The 18,646-nt window shown below is 40.5% G+C and overlaps 1 protein-coding gene across 4 annotated transcripts in view; it reads left to right on the top strand.

Annotated features, from left to right (window-relative positions):
- Positions 1-18,646, top strand: part of SLCO5A1 (solute carrier organic anion transporter family member 5A1) — a 72,042-nt gene that overhangs the window by 22,508 nt on the left and 30,888 nt on the right. For all 4 annotated transcript variants that reach the window (XR_006103629.1, XM_042464566.1, XM_042464564.1 and 1 more), the window contains exon 3: positions 17,804-17,936. Coding sequence is in view for 3 of the 4 variants with exons in the window: in XM_042464566.1 (XP_042320500.1) it covers positions 17,804-17,936 (133 nt within the window). In the remaining variant the exon portion in view is untranslated. The remainder of the gene's footprint in view (positions 1-17,803; positions 17,937-18,646) is intronic.

The raw sequence follows: 18,646 nt of genomic DNA, 5'->3' as shown, positions 1-18,646 counted from the left end.
ATTTCCTTAATTTGACAATAGTGTAAGAAATAAAATGTATGGAAGTTTCTATAGTGACTTGAACTCTTCATTGTATTAGGTCCTTTCAGTCTGGCTCAGACAGTATTCTTCCCTGCTGTTTGTTTGAACTCCCTACATGCATTTTCAAATAGAAACATCTGCTGTGGGAGGTGATATTTAGAGATGCTAAAGTTTGTACTTATTATAATTTAATTCAGTTCCCTTTGGGATAGCTTGGTTGACAACCATGAAATTTAGGAAGCCTTATTGTAAGAAATGTAGCGTGAGATAAACTGCGTACAGACTACTGCGGATCTAAACCTTTGTTTATCTTGTTCTGTGTATGCAATGAAGAATTTCAAATTTTTTCACCCTGCCAGATAGAATTATTGAGTTTTTGCAAACTATTGATTTTTCACATTTTGGATTTGTGTGTGTGTGAAAAATGTGCAAAACTAATGTGATTGTATAAAAACAGTGTCTTTTACCAAAATAAAACAAAAACAGAAAAACGCCATCTTCTGTGGGGAATTTTTAAAAATTGTTTTTGGATGTGCAAGTCCCCTTCAAAAGAGTCCCCAATGTGAAATTCTCACAGCATTCATGTGGGGGTTTTGTTTGTTTGTTTGTTTTTGTTTTGTGTGGGGGGGAGTGATCTTACTGTTCCAAAAACATCTTTCCTTTTGCTACCTGAGGTGAAGAACAGAAGACAATCAGAAATTATGTGTGAGATTGAGGTATTCTACTTTTTCCCTTCATCCCTTTATCTTATTATAGTTTAGGTTTTTGTAAATTCAGGGGCTGGTAATTATTGGACTTCAGTATCACTGACACTGACATATGACTGAAGTTGCTAGACTGAAGGAATGATGGTAGCAATGTGTTGCGGTTCAGCTTCCTATTACAATGTCAGTCCTCTATTGTGTGGTTTGTGTCATAAAATTCTTCAAAGGTGGCAGTATCTGTATATACTGTAAAGGAAGCTGTCATAGGTCTAAAACACATGCAGAAATAATCCGGCTTGAGACTGTTTAACTGCTCTGGCTCAGTGCTAGGGAATCCTGGAACTGTAGTTTATTTTGGCACCTGAGCTATCTGGCAGAGAAGTGTCTCACAAAAACCAATCCCCAGAATTCACTATCACTGGTCAGGGCAGTTAAATTGGATTATTTCTTCAGTTGTTTAGACCTATGACAGCTTCCTTTACAGTACTATAGAGATTAATGCCTACCTTTGAAGAATTTATGACCAAAACCACACAACAGAGGACTGACATTGTAACATTTGTTTGTTTGTTTGCTTTGCGAGGGGGAGGGGAGTGATCTTAGTGTTCCAAAGCAACCTTTCCTTTTGCTACCTGAGGTGAAAGACGAGAAGACATCTGAAATGATGAAATGATGTGTGAGTGAGATGGAACCTATTCTACTTTTTTTCCTCATCTACGTTATCTTTTTATAGTTTAGGTTTTTGTACATTTTATATTTCTGTGCAAGTGATAAACTAGCAATGAAGAAATGGAATAACATATTTGAAAATGGGGATTCCAGACATAAGTCAATAGTGTGATGCAGCAGCTACAAAAAGCTAATGCTATCCAAGGTTGCATCAATAGCATCTAGATTGAGGGAAGTAATAGTACCTCAGTGTAAGAGAGAAATTGACAAACTGGGATGTGTCTAGAAGAGGGCAACCAAAATGGTGAAAAGTCTGGAATCCATGCCCTATAAGGAGCAGTGTAAGGAGGAGGATATCTTTAGCATGGAGAAGAGAAAGTTAAAAAGATGACATGCTAGCCATGTTTAAATATTTGAAAGAGTGTCCTATTGAACATGAAGCATGCTTGTTTTCTGCTGTTCCAGAGATTAGGACATGTAGAAATGGATTCAAGTTTCAGGAAAAATGATTCTATCTAGATATTAGGAAGAACTTCCTGATAACAAGAGCTGTTAGACAATGGAATGTACTGACTTTGAGTGTAGTGGATGGAGGTTTTTAAACAGAGGCTGGATGACTATCTGTCTGGGGTGCTTTGATTGTGTGTTCCTCCGTGGCAGGGAGTTGGATTGGATGGCCCCTGTGGTCTCTTCCAACTCTGCGATTCTCTGATTCTCTGAGTTATACTCCACCAGCATACTGGGATTCCTCCCCCTGCAGGTTTGTGGTCCTTTTGCTACATTTTCAGGACTACCTCCTCACCCCATAACACCATCTTCCATAGAAGCTTATGGTGATGGGTTGGGTACCTACTATATAATTGCACACTCCAATTGTATTGCTGCCATCACAGACACAATTGTTTATGAAAACCTATAGCACCATTAGTGCTACCCAGTCAGGAGATAGGTGTGTGTGTGTGTGTGTGTGTGTGTGTGTGTGAGAGAGAGAGAGAGAGAGAGAGAATACCAACTTTACAGAAGTGAATAGTCATTGGTATATAGAGCATACTGATTCCAGATAAGCCTTTCTGGTATGTTCATATTATTCAAATAAATAGCTGTCTGGCTAAGTATGTCTAATCTAAATTTGTCCCTCACCATTTAACCAAAACAATAAACAATGCTGACTATATTCTCACTAATCTTCACTTGCTAACACAAAAACACATCAGTACCTTCTCTCTTTGCTCTCATATGCCAACTCAACTAACTCAGCAGTTTTCAAATGTATACTCTCACTATTATAGTAGACTATTAATCCAATAGATAAATTCTCTACTATACTTACATGTACGTTTGTACTAATATGCACATTTGTTCATCAACAAAGACCTAATACACATAGCAACATTTTCAGAGACTGCAGAACACCATAGAGTTTACAGCAGCCTATAAAGCTATTGTCCTCTCCACTTTTTTCCACACAATAACCATGCGAAGGAGAGTGAGATTCATGGTTCAGTGAAGTTCTGGTCCTGGTCTCCCCCCAGTCATACTGGTTATCAGTACCAGAGATAAAGGCTAGTGTAAGTATGTATGATAAGAAATCTTTCATTCTGGTCCAAAAAATAATTGAGCTTGTATACATACCAATTTTAGTCAGATTTTGTGAATGCATTGCTTTATTTATTACAACTAAATCAGACACTAAAATGCATACACATGCAAATCTTATCATATGCTTATTAGTGTTTATGGAACAAATTATTTTATCTGACTGATAATTATCCACATTTTTGCTAATGCTCACATTTAGCTATTAAGAATAAGGTGCTAATGTATACAGTAAATGATAGCATATATGTAGGATCATCATCTAATTCATTTAGCAAGGACTGGCAGCTTAATATGTGTGCTGATATTCTCAAGCATTGTATTTGAAGTGATAAGCAGCAGAATGAATACATTGTACATGGAGTACCATCCAGTTGTATCTGGCTTTGACTTCTTTTTTGGGTGGTGTTTTTGTGCCCCCTAAAATAATGTAAACTCTATTAAAGCATATTCTGAAGTGCAGGTATTCTTTATTGTATGGCAACCTGTTTTGGAGAGCAGTGGGTTGGGTGTGTGTGAATGTGCAGAATTGATCATGGGAGTTGTGGCCTTTTCCCCTTTACTATCTAGAATGATTCCACAGGGTTCATTAGAGAGCTGATGTGACATTGTGACTGAGCTATGTATTTATGAATTTCCCTCATTGGAATCTTTCTTATTCCATTAACTCCCCAAGCAAGCATGCCCCCACCCCACTTCCCCTATTACTGATTCAAAGATTTTGATTCTGACCTATCTTCCAGGGCTTCTGGAAAGCAGGTGAAACACATATTACTGTAGCTGTTCAAGGTTTTCTATTTTGTTTTGTTTCTGCTGGAAGGCATGTTCAATTTTGTTGTTGAGGCATGCTGGAATTGTTGCTCTTCAGCTTCCTCTCTAGAATTCAAAATAATCAACGTGTTGTTGTGGTGGACATACTTTGACACCATGCAATATGCAGATTGCTGCTTCTCACACTAAATTTGCTAACTGTGTTATTTAAATTGTTGCAGGATATTAACTGACACCTGTGTGTTTTCAACTAATTTAGTACATTGGAGAGTTTTAAAGAAAATTTTCTGGCAAATATTCAATACTCACATGTCTGCAGTTCTTCATCTAGCCTCTACATTATCCTCTGTTAGGAAACCAATTAAAATTTAGTCTATAGGAATGCTTTACCTTTTTAATAGGATAGCTTTAGCAGTTACTAATGATATGGGTGGGTGTTAAAGAAATTGTGCATTTTAAATGAGTATTTGTAGGGGGAAAACCTCCAGTTTCTTATCTCAAAAATGCACAACACTGTAATATTTAATAGTAGTACTTTGATCTCAGTTATCAATTTAGGTAAAAATGAACTTCAAAGTTAAAATAGAATTGTGCCTTTAACAATTTCTTTAGTTTAGCAGATGGTTACTTTAATTAACCTGATTCAACAAAAACAGAATGTGGGATGTTACATATCTTTCTAGCTCAAAACATCTCAGAGGCATTTGCAGAAGTAATGAGCAAAATATTGGCAGTGCATAGTTTGCAAATTTAGCAAATATAATTAGTTCAGCAGTATTTTACAGATCTGTATATTTGAGTCTGATTTCAGACAGTGGTATACCAGTCTGCAACCAGGTGTGCATTCAAGAACCGATACTTGAACTCATGCATGTTCTAGGTACACATGCCTAAGGAATTGTGTAATCTTAGCAGTGATGTGTTTTAGGCAAACTGGAATCAATAATCCACATCTACACAAAACTACATAGAAACGGAATTTTATTGAATAATTCATAAAATATAAACAGTAATTTCATTGACAAATCACTGGAAACTTAGGTGTTGACAAGAGGAGGGAAAAGTGAGAAAAGGGGCATTAAAAACAGGAATATTTAGGGGATTCGGGAAAACACTTTACCTCATTCCCATATGCATGTATCAAGGGAAGAAAAGGACAGCTGGAGGGATCTTAAATTGTGCAGGGAAAATACTTCCACAAAGATAGCATGCTCCATAGAACTTGCATCCATAGCATGCATAGATTTTGGTATCCGTGTGGGTGATGGTGATCCTGGAACCAAACCCTAGTGGATATCAAGGCCACACTGTGATTACAGGTAGTATTATCCAGAGTTTTATTGAAATTGTGTCTATGTGTGAATTGGTTACTGTATTTCCTTAGAGAACTACAGATTGTACCAGAAAATGAGGCAACACTTACTCCCATTGCTTTGTAGTGGTTTGCTTTGACATCCTCCAGCCTATTCACAAGGAATTCTGACACTTGTAGGTTTTGATATAATAGAACACATGTGATAGAGGAAAACAAATTTCTTTTATGTCAGTTTCACACAATCCTAGTTTAACTGCAAAGGCACGTTCTGTTCTCGAGATGGGGCCTTAGGCTGCTGTTGGACCAGACGGTTTAGCAGTTCACAGTGTTGCTTCAGTAGTTCTAACACTGCTTCCTATTGGCTCTAGCAGATTACACAAGATTATTCTAGACAGTAGATATAGGGAGATAAAACTCTTTAAATATCCTAATGCCTGTTATACATCATCATTTTTTAAATATAATAAGTAGGATTGCAATCTGGGGGGAGGGGCTCCCATCTCCCTTTGGACTATCCATGTCCCAGCAAAGTGTACTCTTCTCCATGACCTTAACTGGCTCTGATGGAATCTATATGAAAAATCAATCATAGCTTAATTCCAATGAAAGCCATTGCATTTTAAGTGTGATTATCTTGTTCTGCAAGCATTTTAATGGTTCCACACATTAGTTTTTGTTAAATTCTTGTTCTTTTTTTTTTTTTTGAGAGATTAATGTTTGGATGCAAATACTGAGTAAAATGTGTCAAGATGTTCTTTGTAAATTTAATTTTAACAATGATATTGTTTGGCGTTGTTTTTCTAGGACCAATTTAGAATTAGAATTTAATGAGGTTCTTATTACAAAAACCAGTTATGTTGATATCTGTTTCCGACTATGGAAATTGAGTATTAATTGATATGAGTAGTCTGGTCAGATCAGGATACAGAAGCAGTGGGATAGGTTGCACTCTGATGCAATCCTTCTGGTTTCTTAGGCCAGATTAGGTACATTTCTCTAATTTACCATTAGAACCTAGTGATGTTCTCTGTTACTTTTCCTCTGCTTTTTAGCCTTAGGAATATAAAACTAGTTGTACACATAATATATACAGTCTGCCTTTTCAGTTGCTTCATTCATTAGATGAAGGAGACTGTTGCCTGCTAACGGTAATGCCATGATAGATTAATTTGATTCTAGCGTGCCATTGGGCTTCTTGCTGTGCCTTTTTAGATTTGGCCTCAGTCCCAAGAGATTAGGTCATTTTTTCCCTTCCTATTTCGTATCATAGCTTTCTTCCAGACGTTGATTTTATGGTGTTTGTTTTGCGGTCAGTTTCTCAACTCAGATATGAAAATTTAGTTAAGGATCACAGCATGGACTGAGACAGTGCTGTCACTCAGTGTAAAAATCATCATTCATTAAAAAAAAATCATACGTTGGCCTCGAATAACCCTAGTCAGTGTCTCCCCAGCAGCATTGCTCCATTTGTGGTACTGTATTATTAAAACCACAGTGTTAAAAACACAATGCTATTTTTAAAAACCTTTTGTTTTCCTATCAGTATGATGCAGTAAACAGAGCTGCAGTTCCAAGTGTTATGTTTCAGTAAATTTCACTTGGGCTAAATGGATCAAACACTGGGGTGATGAAGGTTACTTTTTAAGGCTTGCACAAGCTACCCTTGAAGACAAATATTCTATAGTGAATGTAATTAAAGGTGTACAAGGAACACTTGTAAGTCAAACTTTAAAAAAATTATTTCATACCATTGAAAGTTTGATTCATTAAATTCATGTTACCCCATATCGCACTGTGTTATAACTTTTCATTTAGCATTCTTAATGTATGTGACCTGGGCTACACTTAAAGATTAGGGAAAGAATAAAGGGGAAATGATATTGTGAATGACAACAAGAAATGGTCCCCATTCTTAGGACTATAATAAATCTAATGCTAAGCTTATGTCATACCGTTGCAGTTGTCTGTTATGTTACAGTATCATGTTAGGTAACCAATTTAATGTAATTCATTAGCCCAGTTTAGATAATCATTCCAGGTTTCATAAACCATGAATTGTGTGGGTTAAGATGGAAATGGTTGCTGGAGCTGAACACCCTTTCTCCCTTTGACAGCTTTGCTGAGAACATTCTGCCATATATAAAAACTTGATTCATCCATTACGTCTTTCCATTTACAAGAGGAGTGGTTAGCTCCTGAAGTCCAGGTTGGCTTTTGCCTATAGCAGTTTCTTATTCAGCCCACAGCAGAACTTCCTCGGCTACTCTTCTTTCCCTTCACCTTTCCTCTTACATTTTCCAGCAGGTATATAGTTGGGGTGGGGGAGGAGAATGAGGGTGTTATCCCTGCAAGTGAAATGTTCTTTTAGTCCCTAAATTTGTAGCATTGCAGTAACTTAAAACTTCACTTTAGCACAGGGGTTCCCAACCTTTTTGACTCACTGAGCCTTTTTTAGAATCACTTTCTATGGCATAGCCCCTTAGAGGCCTACCCTATGTCTTACAAGTTAATGGTGTTTACATTTTGCTTCTTATTCTTTAATTTCATTCAATTTTTATTTCTTTCATTTTCCTGGAGTGGTTGTGGACCACCTGGGAAGTGCACATGGAGCCCTAAGGGCTCCTCAGAGCACAGGTGTGTGTATACACATATACACACCAGTATGTAAGCAATTTATGCTGACATTTTGAAAATGTTTGTGGACTGAATATGAGGGAAGTAGCAATGCTAGAGGGTTTCTGATGGTATTTTAATTGCTGTTTTAACATTTATTTTCCTTCAGTAGTCTGAATAACATTTTCTTTATTTGACCAGAATCACCTCTGTGCCCAGTTATTTTGGGAGCAACTGACAAAGATTTTTTACAATATTAATTGGTATTTGGAACAATAACGTCCAAAACGAGATTAGGTACTTCTTTTGTTGTTGTTGTTGTTGTTAACTGCCTTCAAGTCGATCTTGACTCATGGTGAACCTATGAATGAGACTTCTCCAAGACCCTCTGTCCTCCACTGCTCTGCTTAATTCCTGCAACCCTATACCCATGACCTCCTTAATAGAGTCCATCCATCTAGCATGATGCTTTCCTCTCTTGTTACTTCTCTCCACCTTTCCCAGCATTATTGTCTTTTCCAACGTGTCCTTCCTTCTCAGGATGTGTCTGAAGTATGACAGCCTCAGTTTGGTCATCTTGGCTTCTGGGGAAGTTTCCGGCTTGATCTGCTCTAGAACCCATTTGTTTGTCCTTTTGGCTTTCCATGGAATCCTCAACATTCTTCTCCAGCACCACATCTCAAATGAATGGATTTTCTTCCTATCTTCTTTCTTAACTGTCCAGCTCTCACATCCATTCATGGTAACAGGGAATACAATGGCTTGTAGGATTCCAACTTTTGTGCTCAGTTGTATATCTGCATTTTAGAATCTTTTCTAGTTTTTTCATAGCCACTCTCCCCATTCTTAATCTTCTTCTGATTACCTGACTGAAGTCCACATTTCTATCAGTGCTTGATCCCAGATATGGGAATTATTTTACTATTTTTATTTCTTCATTGCCTAGGTTGAACTTGTGAAGGTCCTCAGTGGAGAGGTCGAAAGCTTTCATGGCTGGCAACCATAGTTTTTTGTGGGTTTTTCGGGCTATGTGGCCATATTCTAGAAGAATTTCTTCCTGACGTTTCGCCAGCATCTGTGGCTGGCATCTTCAGAGAATGCTTGCCTGGAAAAAGTTGTGTGTGTGTGTGTGTGTGTGTGTGTGTGTGTGTGTATATATATATATATATGTGTATTGTTCTGTGCTGATGGCAGGCCTCAGGCTGGGAGGCTAATGCAAAAGAGGATTAGTGTCTGCTAATTGGTGATCATTATCTACTGGGAAAGCCCCTGACTCTGAGTGGTTTCCCATTTGCATTTTGTTATTCCTCAGGACTGGCAGCCAAATTTTGTTCACTTTGAGGGTTTCTTCTTTCCGGTCCTCAGTGGTAATTATTTTTGTTTTCTTTATGTTCAACATTAAGCAGGGATGTAGCCAGGATTTTAGGAAGGGGGGGTCCAGACTAAGTGCCACCATTATAATGGGGCTTGGGTGCAGCGGTGCAGCGGCACACACCATTCATTTTTCTAATGGAAGGGGGGTCCAGACCCCAAGACCCCCCCCCCGGCTACGTCCCTGCATTAAGCCTGCCTTTGCACTTTCTTCTTTGATCTTCCTTTGTAGGTGTTCCAAGTCTGTGAGGTTTTCTGCTAGTACTTTTGTGTCATCTGCATATCTTAGATTGTTAATATTCCTTCCTCCTATTTTCACTCCTCCTTCTTCTGTGTCCTTCTTATGTTTTTCTTATAATATGTTCTGCATACAAGTTGAAACGATACAGCCTTGTCTGACCCTTTTGCCAATTGGGAACCATTCTGTTTCTCTTTGTTCTGTTCTCACAGTAGCCTCTTGTCTGGAGTACAGATTTCTCATTAGGACTATCAGATGTGTTGACACTCCCATGTCTTTAAGGGCATTCCATAGCCTTTCATGATCTATGCAATCAAAGGCATTGCTATAGTCTATAAAGCACATGCTGATTTTCTTTTGGAATTTCCTGGTGCACTCCATTAGCCATCTTATGCTTGCAATTTGGTCCCTAGTGCATCTTCCTTTCCTTATGCAACATTAATACACATGGAGTATGCTGTTACACTGAGAGCATCTCATGCAGCCTAGGAATATTTCGTAGCCCTCCAGACTGCGGTCCTTGCATGTGCTACATGTCCATTGCTGACCGTGGTCCTGTCTCAATACCAAGACAGGCTTCTAAGCTGTCTTCCAGGACTCAAAAATTTAGAAACTATTTACTTAGGCTCAGCAAGCTTCTAGAGAAACCATTACACAAAGAGAAATGTCCATCCCCTTTAATTTTAGTAGAGCCAAAGAAGGATAAAGACCAGTTTCTGACCCCTGCCAATGTTCAGTTACATTGGATCCTTCCACTCAAGAGCCCCACTCATCCTTGTCTCATTTTCTCAGCTCCTTGGTGTCTCCTCATTGTCTCCCTAGCCCAATCTTGGAAATACTGTAATTGCTTGAAGTTTGAATGTGCAATCCAATGGAGTACAAGTCGTTAGTTCCTACTTGGAAGGGGAGATTCTTTACAAACATGACAGAGAACCTTGGCTTGCTTCCCTATCCTACCCCAGAGTAGCTCTTGGTCCCAGGAGGATTCCCAATCTCTATAGTTGTTCTCCCTCTTTATTTTACTAAAGGGACTCTTCATCATTGTGGGGACAGTTTGTGTTCTCCACTCTATTATTTGCATCACTCCCTGTATTTTGACTGGGGGCCCATACTATGATTATTATTTCTCTAATGGGGACTGCTGTAAAGACCATCACTCCCCATGCCTTATGCTCCCTCCACGTACCAGGTACAATGGCAGCCAGGGAACCTGCTGCTTGGCTTCCAATCCAGCTGATCCCAATTGTCCTGAGTTTAGCATAGTCTTCCCTATCTTGACACCAACACAAGGTCATTTCTACTCAATGCCTCCTATTCTTCCTCCTCAGTCTCCCAGAGCAGTTGATAGGGGCATCCTCACTGAATCTTCACTAAAGGAGAAATCAGGTTGCTCTTCTCTAGAGGATTCCTCTCCTTTCTCTCTTGACCCAGGGGTGGGAGACCAAACTCCTGTTTTCCCTTTGGATTACTTCTGTACCTTTGCAGTGGATGTCACCAGAATAGCTAAGGTCATAGATCTTCCGATTAAAGTATCCAACCCACCTATTGAGAACCTGATCTCCAAGAGAACTGAGCCTCAAAATATTCTGTCGACAGCTATACCTGTGTTGCTGGACCTTTAGATGGTGGCACGTTACCCAGGGCAGACCCTGGCCTTGGTTCCTTCCACTTTGATGAGGACTTAAGATCTTGATTGAGTGCTGATTTGATATAAGAAGGAGCAAAGAAACAGATCAACAAGTCCCAGTATCTCTTTCATGAATTCACAAAGTTTTACAAACATGCCAGTTTTGGGCTCAGCGCCCCATTTATAGGTGCTTTCAGAACAGAGTTATTGTAAGGATTATAACAGGACAATAAATGTGAGATGCTTTAAACATGAGATCAGTATTAGAATATTATTGCTGTTATCACTACTAACTCTTCAGTTCCTTAGTATACTCAGATATTTGACATGGAAAAGGTGAGCTTTTCTCTGAAGGTTTAAAAGGTCTTTGGCCCTATTCCATATACAGTCCGTCCTCGCCTTATGCGAGGGAAAATAAGCTTCTGGAAAGAAAAATGGAATATAGATGAAATGAAGCTATAGCTAGTTTTGGATGACTAAGGCAAGCTTTTGATAAGTTCCTCTTGAGAACTGTTTGATGTGGGTTGAACTTAATGTTCGGTATACAAAACTTTATACAGAGCAAGCATGTTGTAGTGGTTTGAAAGTTGGATAGGAGTTTGGGAGACCAGAGTTTAAATCTCCTCTTAGCTGTGGAAACCCACTGGGCAATTCTGGACAACTCAAAGGAAGATAAACCACTTCTGAGTAGAACATGCCAAGAAAACCTCATGATAGGGTTGCCATAGGTCAGAGTCACATAACAGCAGCAATATAAATCTTACAGTTCTATGATATTAGAAGTTGGTTTTATAGGTTTCCCTTGTAGCACAACCTTCCTTTTTCAGGTGCTGTACTTGCTGAAGGCATAACAAATAAATGTTTTTCTTAGCCATGACATTTGAGGTCTCATTTGCTTGTCTTGGGCCACGTTCCCAATATGATTTAAAGCGAATTGCTAATTGGGTTATATGACCATTGTTCCCATTTGAAACCAGTTCCGATCCTACTGTGATTGGTTTCAATCGCGGTGAAACGAGGCAAACACAAGAGACCCATTCTTTCCTGATATTAGTCCTTTGGCAGTTCTTTTGAAAAGAATTGGTTCTGAAGTGTGTGCAACAAGGGGAATGACAGATTTGAATCGCATCATTCTGGAGGGAAAGGATTAGTGGCAGAGGGGTGTTTACCATCCCTCCTCAAGTTTTGGTAGATCCACCATCCCCCCCTCCCTCCAGTGCTGCCTTTGTGCTTGTGTTGTGACCTATGGGCACATGATTTTTTAAAAATAAAATAAAATTGATAGACGATTTGATTAATTGATTTTGCAACTACTTACAATTACTTGCAACACCAATGGATTGAATCTTCTATCAATTTTTACATCACTGATGATGCACAGATGATTGACATAGTATTTTGAAGCGGTGCAAACTAGTGGGGACGACAATGTGCCCCCCCCCAAAAAAAAAGAAGAAGCAATTTCAAGGGGATAATGAAAGATCCACTTTCATAGTGAGAATGATGGACCTTTTGGAATTTAGCAACATGAAGTGAAGGTAAATCGCAAACCGATTTAAATGTAAGTGGGAATGAGCCCTTGGTCTCTTTTCTTCCCTGCAGGAAATAGGTCCAGCTTTTCTCCTTTCTTATCCTATAGGAGTGGGTTGTGATCAACTGATCTTATTTCTCCATTCCACTCTCCCAGCTCCTAATCATATTAACATCACCTTAATTCTAAAATAATAGAATATGTCACCTTTGCAAATGAAATGAGGGCTGCAGTGCAGAAGCTCTTCTTTGATAATAGCAGCTAGTAGGTACTGTAAAGAATACTCATTAAATTTTACAGTGGAAAAATATAACCTGCTTACAAGAGCAGTGTACTTCCTAATCCCTATTTATGCACTGAAGAGTTAAGTATGCTGCTATGTCTCTCTCAGTCTCTTTTTAAAGAATCAATGTGTTTGATATTGATATTGCCAGTAAGGAATATTTAAAGAACCTTTCCAGCATATAGTACTTTAAAATCTTAATTTTTGGGCACCATTCCCATCTCTAATGGAAGAGAGTCTGCATTCATTATTTTTATCTCTACCATACAGTATTTCTGCTTACTGTGAAACTTGTCTAAAGCTTTACTAAATAAATGCTATACAATGTCTGCTTAGACTAAACAGCTGTGTCACATTCCACTGTTAAGTACAGTCAATTTGGGCCTGAAATATCATTACACAGAAGATTTGTGATGGAATCTCCCATTTTTTAACCTTCCCCTTTAAAATGTTTGCTTGAAACAACGGTACTAGGAGAGAGAGTCTTTAACTTCTGCCCTATGCTGTTTTCCTTATATAAATGCACACCTTAAAAGTTTGGCTAGGGAATTTATTGCACCACCCTTTCCCGTTCCTTCTTCCCAAACTAGGCACAGGATGAAAACTTTTAAACATGGATTTTATCTTATGGCTCTGTGCCCAGGCAGGAGGCATCCCCTACCCAATCATGGCATCCCATACTTGATCAAGACTTCTCTGCCACTTTTTGAAAGAACGGAAATTTCTGGTTCTCTGCAAAGTAGGGGAGAAGACCAGATTGAGTATGGGATGCCTCCTGCCTGGGCACATTTAGAGGTTTTCATCCCGTGCCTAACTCAAGAGGAAAGGGTAGGAAAAGACAGTGTGATAAACTCCTTATGGAGAAGCACTCTGAATTACAGGAAGGTAGTTGTTGTCTGGTGGAATGAATAAATATTCACTTATTAATGCTAGAACTATTTTACTATTGCTTTTAAAAACCCTTTATTTTGTTGGTATTTCTAACTCACTTCAAAAGTGGGAGAAACTGCAGTCCTACATTCATGTGGCTGAAAGCCATCACATTGAACTCAATTGCACTTCTTTCTGAGCATCATATATAAGAAAGAGATGTAAGTTGCTTCTTTTATGTTATGCTGTGATTTTTAAAAAATAACCTTTCATATAGTCTTGTGTTAGATAAATGGTAACTTATATATGTTTTTTTATATAAATAATTATAATCCAGTTATACATCCCTATTTCATATCTACAGAGTCCCTGGGCAAGTAAGACAGTCCATGTGAAGATAGTTTGATTGTTTTTATGTGTTTGCGCAGATTTAAACTATATTAACCACTGTCAGCATTTTTATAGAATATATTATTAAACTAAATTTCAGAATTTGGATCAGACATTATCTACTTCTGAAATTGCCTGTTTTACTTTAATTAAGATCTACTTGTTGGACAGATCCTTATCAATAAGATATTATTCTCTTGACATTTAGTACATAGAAAAGAGAGGAGCAGGAATGTGATGTGGGAGCAGAAAAACATAGTGTTTCCAGAATTTTTCTACCACCTAATTTTAATACTGTGCATGAAACTACCAGCCTTCTCCACAAGAGCTGCTAATTTCACATATAAAAGCGGTTGCCCGATTCGGCGGGCTGACCGCTTTGCCGCTAGACGCAGCGAACGGCTACAAGCCCCAGAGTGCTCTGGGGCTTGCCCCAGCTCCCTATTGGTGTGCGGGGTGAAGGGGAGTCCCTTCCGCCCCGCGACGCTCTGGGAGCTGGGCTCGGTGACCGGGAGTTCCGGTCCTCCAGGGCAGATGATTGGTTCTGCGGGCCTGGAGGAGGAGTCTCCTGGTCAGGTGGTACTGAGGGCGGGGCTTAGGCCTATATAGGCCGTGCTGCCAGCCCCGGCCCTCAGTCGGCGCTTGGCTCCGGATGGTTAGGAGCCAAGCAGGAAGGGAGGAGGAGCTGAGCCTTCTCCCACCCACCCACCGCTTGGGTTTGGGTTTTTTGTCACAACTTTGGGGCGGCAGCATAGGCCAGGATCTGCACGGTGTGGTACCAGGGCTACGGAGCTCTGGTTTGGGAGTCAGTTGGGACCCGGGGGCGAATAGGGCAGGCGTATGGCCATTGCGGGGGCCATAACGCGAGAGCGCCTCCCGGTGACTAGGGGCTTAGCGAATATGTGAACGCATGGCAGAGATGCGGTCATACGGTGTGCCTTAGCCCCTAGGTCATCCCAATACCTGGTGGGTGCCAGGTTGTGGTTAATCAGACAAACGTGGGGTTGTTTGATTTCGCAGATCCTGACCTCATGCTTTGTGCCAACCCTACCAATGGTTTGCTTAATAAAGTTGTGGCCTTTCCTCCAGCACGGTCTCCTGTGGTTATTCGGCAGCAGCATCTGAGGCAAATCTTAACACTTTCAAATGTATTGGATCAGTAACACAAATAATTAGTTGTCAGTAAGAAATTGCTTAAGAAGCAATTTTATGTACTGTATATGTATTATCCTACTTGAGAGTATGTATTTTCCCTGGAAGAAGATTAAGCATCCATTATGAAGCCAAGCCCTCCCTCCAGTCCATCTGCTTGGCCCAGGCCTTGGAGGTAGAGAGGAACTGCTGGACCTCTTACCCTTTCCCTCCACCACTCCCTTCTCCTTCTGTGTTATGTCTTTTCAGATTGTAAGCTCGAGGGCAGGGAACTGTCTAACTAAAAAGATTGTATGTAGAGCGCTGTGTAAATTTACAGCGCTTCATAAATAAAGGTTAATAATAATAATAATAATAATAATAATAATAATAATAATAAGCTTTCACATTTGAATCTCTGCTTAAACTTTGTGGGTTTTGCTGGGACTTAGCTGGCAAATTGGAACTGTATTTCTGCTCCTGTGTTTTTTCATTGGGCAGGCCGAGAAAAGAGATAGTAGAAGAAACAGTGCTTGTGTGTGAGGGTTCGGGGTGACTTGAAACTGTTTGGGAAATCATGTCTCTGAGGAAGGAGGAGTAGTAGTATCCAGGGTTCATTCTTCTAGACTCCTCTTGCCTCTCTTGAATTGAGAGTCCTTCCTTGCCAGGGAGAAAAGTGGGAAGCCAGCTGTGACCCTCTCCACCCCAGTGAAGGACTGAGAGTTCTTCCTCAATAGGGATCCTTTGCATCTCATCACCTTGGGAACAGCAATTTATTTATTTATTTACGGTATTTATACCTTGCCCTTCAACCCTAAAGGCTCTCAGAGTGGCTTACAATTATTATTATTTTAATTAGATGGTTCCCTGCCCTCAGACTTACAATCTAAAAAGGCACAACACAAAAAGAGAAGGGAATGGTGGTGGGGAAGGGGATCAGGTCCAGCAGTTCTTCTCTCCCTCTGAGGCCTGGACCAAGGCAGATGGACTGGAGGGAGGGCTCTGCTTCTTAATCTAGGCCAGGCCTGATGGAGCTGGACCTGCATCTTTCCCTTCATGGCTGGATGGTGCCAGATGGACTGGAGGGAGGGTTGTGCTTCTTAGATTGAGCGCCAGCTAGTCAAGCAATGACTGAGAAGCCTCTCACTCACGTTGGCCTTTCCCACAAAACTAGCACATGCAAGAGGCTTCTCAGTTACTGCTTGACTGGCTGCTTGGTTGCTGCTCCCAGGGTGACCAGGTGCAATTGAGCAGCTACTGAGATTGGTTGTTTTGGATTTGCAGTAATACAGTAGGCCTGATATCAAGAAATGGGCATGGGGGAAGCAAAGGTTGACATCCGAGAGGAAAGGGGGTGGTAACCTGAAAAGAATTGGGTAGCACTGATATATCAGGACTGTTGCTATGCAGGCTTTAGTGTCTTGCTTTAAACTGAGCGTTAATAGTGTTATAAACATGTTCTATCACTGCCCTACTATTTTAAAACTACATCTTGGTGTGGACTGCTGGGGAAAAGCCATCCAGTTGCTTCTTATGCAAAGAAAAAAGCAGGGCTGACTCTGTCGTAAGGGAGATTGAAGCCATTACATCAGGTAGCAGATACTGAGCAGCAACAATGGCAAGATGCCAGAGGAGAGAGCTCTGTGTCACACAGCTCCCTATGCAGCCACTCAGCTAGCTTGCTGCCCTTAGATGTGGCAGAGGATGCCATCCAATTGGCAATTTTGTAGAAAGATTCAACTGCCTTTTGGTTTGGTTAAGTAATCCAGGGTCTATTTCAGCTTTCCCCAGCCCTGCTGCTCTACAAAGACCCTGTAATTGCATCCCAATTAGCACATAGGCCCAGTATAGCCCGGTGTTTTGCACCGGCCTGGGGCTGAAATTAGGGGTCTGTAGGGCTGGCCGTCCGCATGTGCTTAGCCCTACTATCGGCGCACAGGCCCCATGATTGCATGTTCCTGTCCATATAGGGCATGCAACGATGACATCCATGCGGTGCAGCACCCATACAGCACCACGCTGCGCTGCACCACACTGCATGGATGTCATTGTTGCGCACAAGCATGCCAAAAGAACCATCCGGGAGCGGGTTCTTTTTAGGCCTTGTGGAAGCCACAGCATTTGTTGCTGCGGCCTCCATCCGGAGGAGAAAGGGGCTGCCTCTGGCCCCATGGGCATTGTACAGTCCCATAGGCATTGTAGTTCAATAAACTAGAGGACACCTAAGTGGAAGAAGGCAAACCAAGGGAGCAAGTTTTGTCAGAAAAAAGCTGGTTGTGTTTTTGGAGCTGAGTTTGACAGTTTCTCTTCTTGTTCCCCACCTATTCTACTTGTTTCTTGCTCAATAAACAGCTTTTAGAGAACACATAGCACAATTCTCTCTTACCGTCTTCTCATGGGGAATATATTGTTGCTGTTAAAAGTGGAAAGAGAAACAACAGATGTTGCTGTTCATTACTATCAGAAGTGGAGCTTGCTTCATAGAATTTTTTTCTTGTGATGTCAAGGGAATGAAAACTTGTTGGAAACTGAGGGAAAAGCAGTGATTAGGAGAGCACTTTGTTTTTCTATTTTTTTTAATCTGTAAAATGTTGCAAACAACTTTAATATCGTTGTCTGTGATATGGTGTAATTGCACATGTGCTTGGAATTTTTCTTGTTTTATTTTTACAGCTATAATGTATGTAATGGGAGCTCTTGGTCCTGCAGCAGGATATCTGTTAGGAGGAGTTCTTATTGGATTTTATGTGGATCCTAGAAGTACTGTTCATATTGACCAGAGTGATCCTCGCTTCATTGGTAACTGGTACGTTGCAACTGTGTATGTTTTTCATCCATTTGAATAACTGGGAAATGTTGAATGCTTAACCTTCTAATGTTGGGAAGAGGGGAGTATAGACCATGGACAAAAATCTTTAAAGACTTCCAAAACTGCTCAGCCTCTCCGATTTTAATTTCTTTCAGCCCCCCCCAAACAAACAGACAAACAAACAAACAATTAAAAACCACCCCAATAGCCACAAAAGTGGTTTGACTCTACTTGCCCCTCACTATTTTCTACTTTCCGCCCAAACTGCAGGCACTGGATGTATTTCAGCTGATTACGGGAACCAGAAGTAATATCATGCCAGATCTCATGTTCTGGTCACACAGGGAGCAGCTGCGCAACCTGTAGAGGACCATGGGGATGGGGAGTGTCCCTGCCCCTTCTGCCCATCCCTCATCTAATGGAACATTTATGAAAATTGTTAAGACTGCTTAACATTTTATTCTGTCTTCAGCAATCCCAGTGTAAGAGTTTGTTGCTGCTGTGTGCCTTCAAGTTGTTTCTGACATGGTGACTGTAAAGCAACCCTATTATGGGGTTTTCTTGGCAAGGTTTATTCAGAGAAAGTTTGCCATTGCCTTCCCCTTGGGGAGTGTGACTTGCCCAAGGTCACCCAGTGGGTTTCATGGCCATGCAGGGAATCGAACCCTGGTCTCCCGAGTCATAGTCCCACATTCAAACCACTATGC

The sequence above is a fragment of the Sceloporus undulatus genome, chromosome 4 (assembly GCF_019175285.1).
Source record: "Sceloporus undulatus isolate JIND9_A2432 ecotype Alabama chromosome 4, SceUnd_v1.1, whole genome shotgun sequence".
Lineage (NCBI taxonomy): Eukaryota > Metazoa > Chordata > Lepidosauria > Squamata > Phrynosomatidae > Sceloporus > Sceloporus undulatus.
This window is presented reverse-complemented; position numbering and strand designations above follow the sequence as displayed.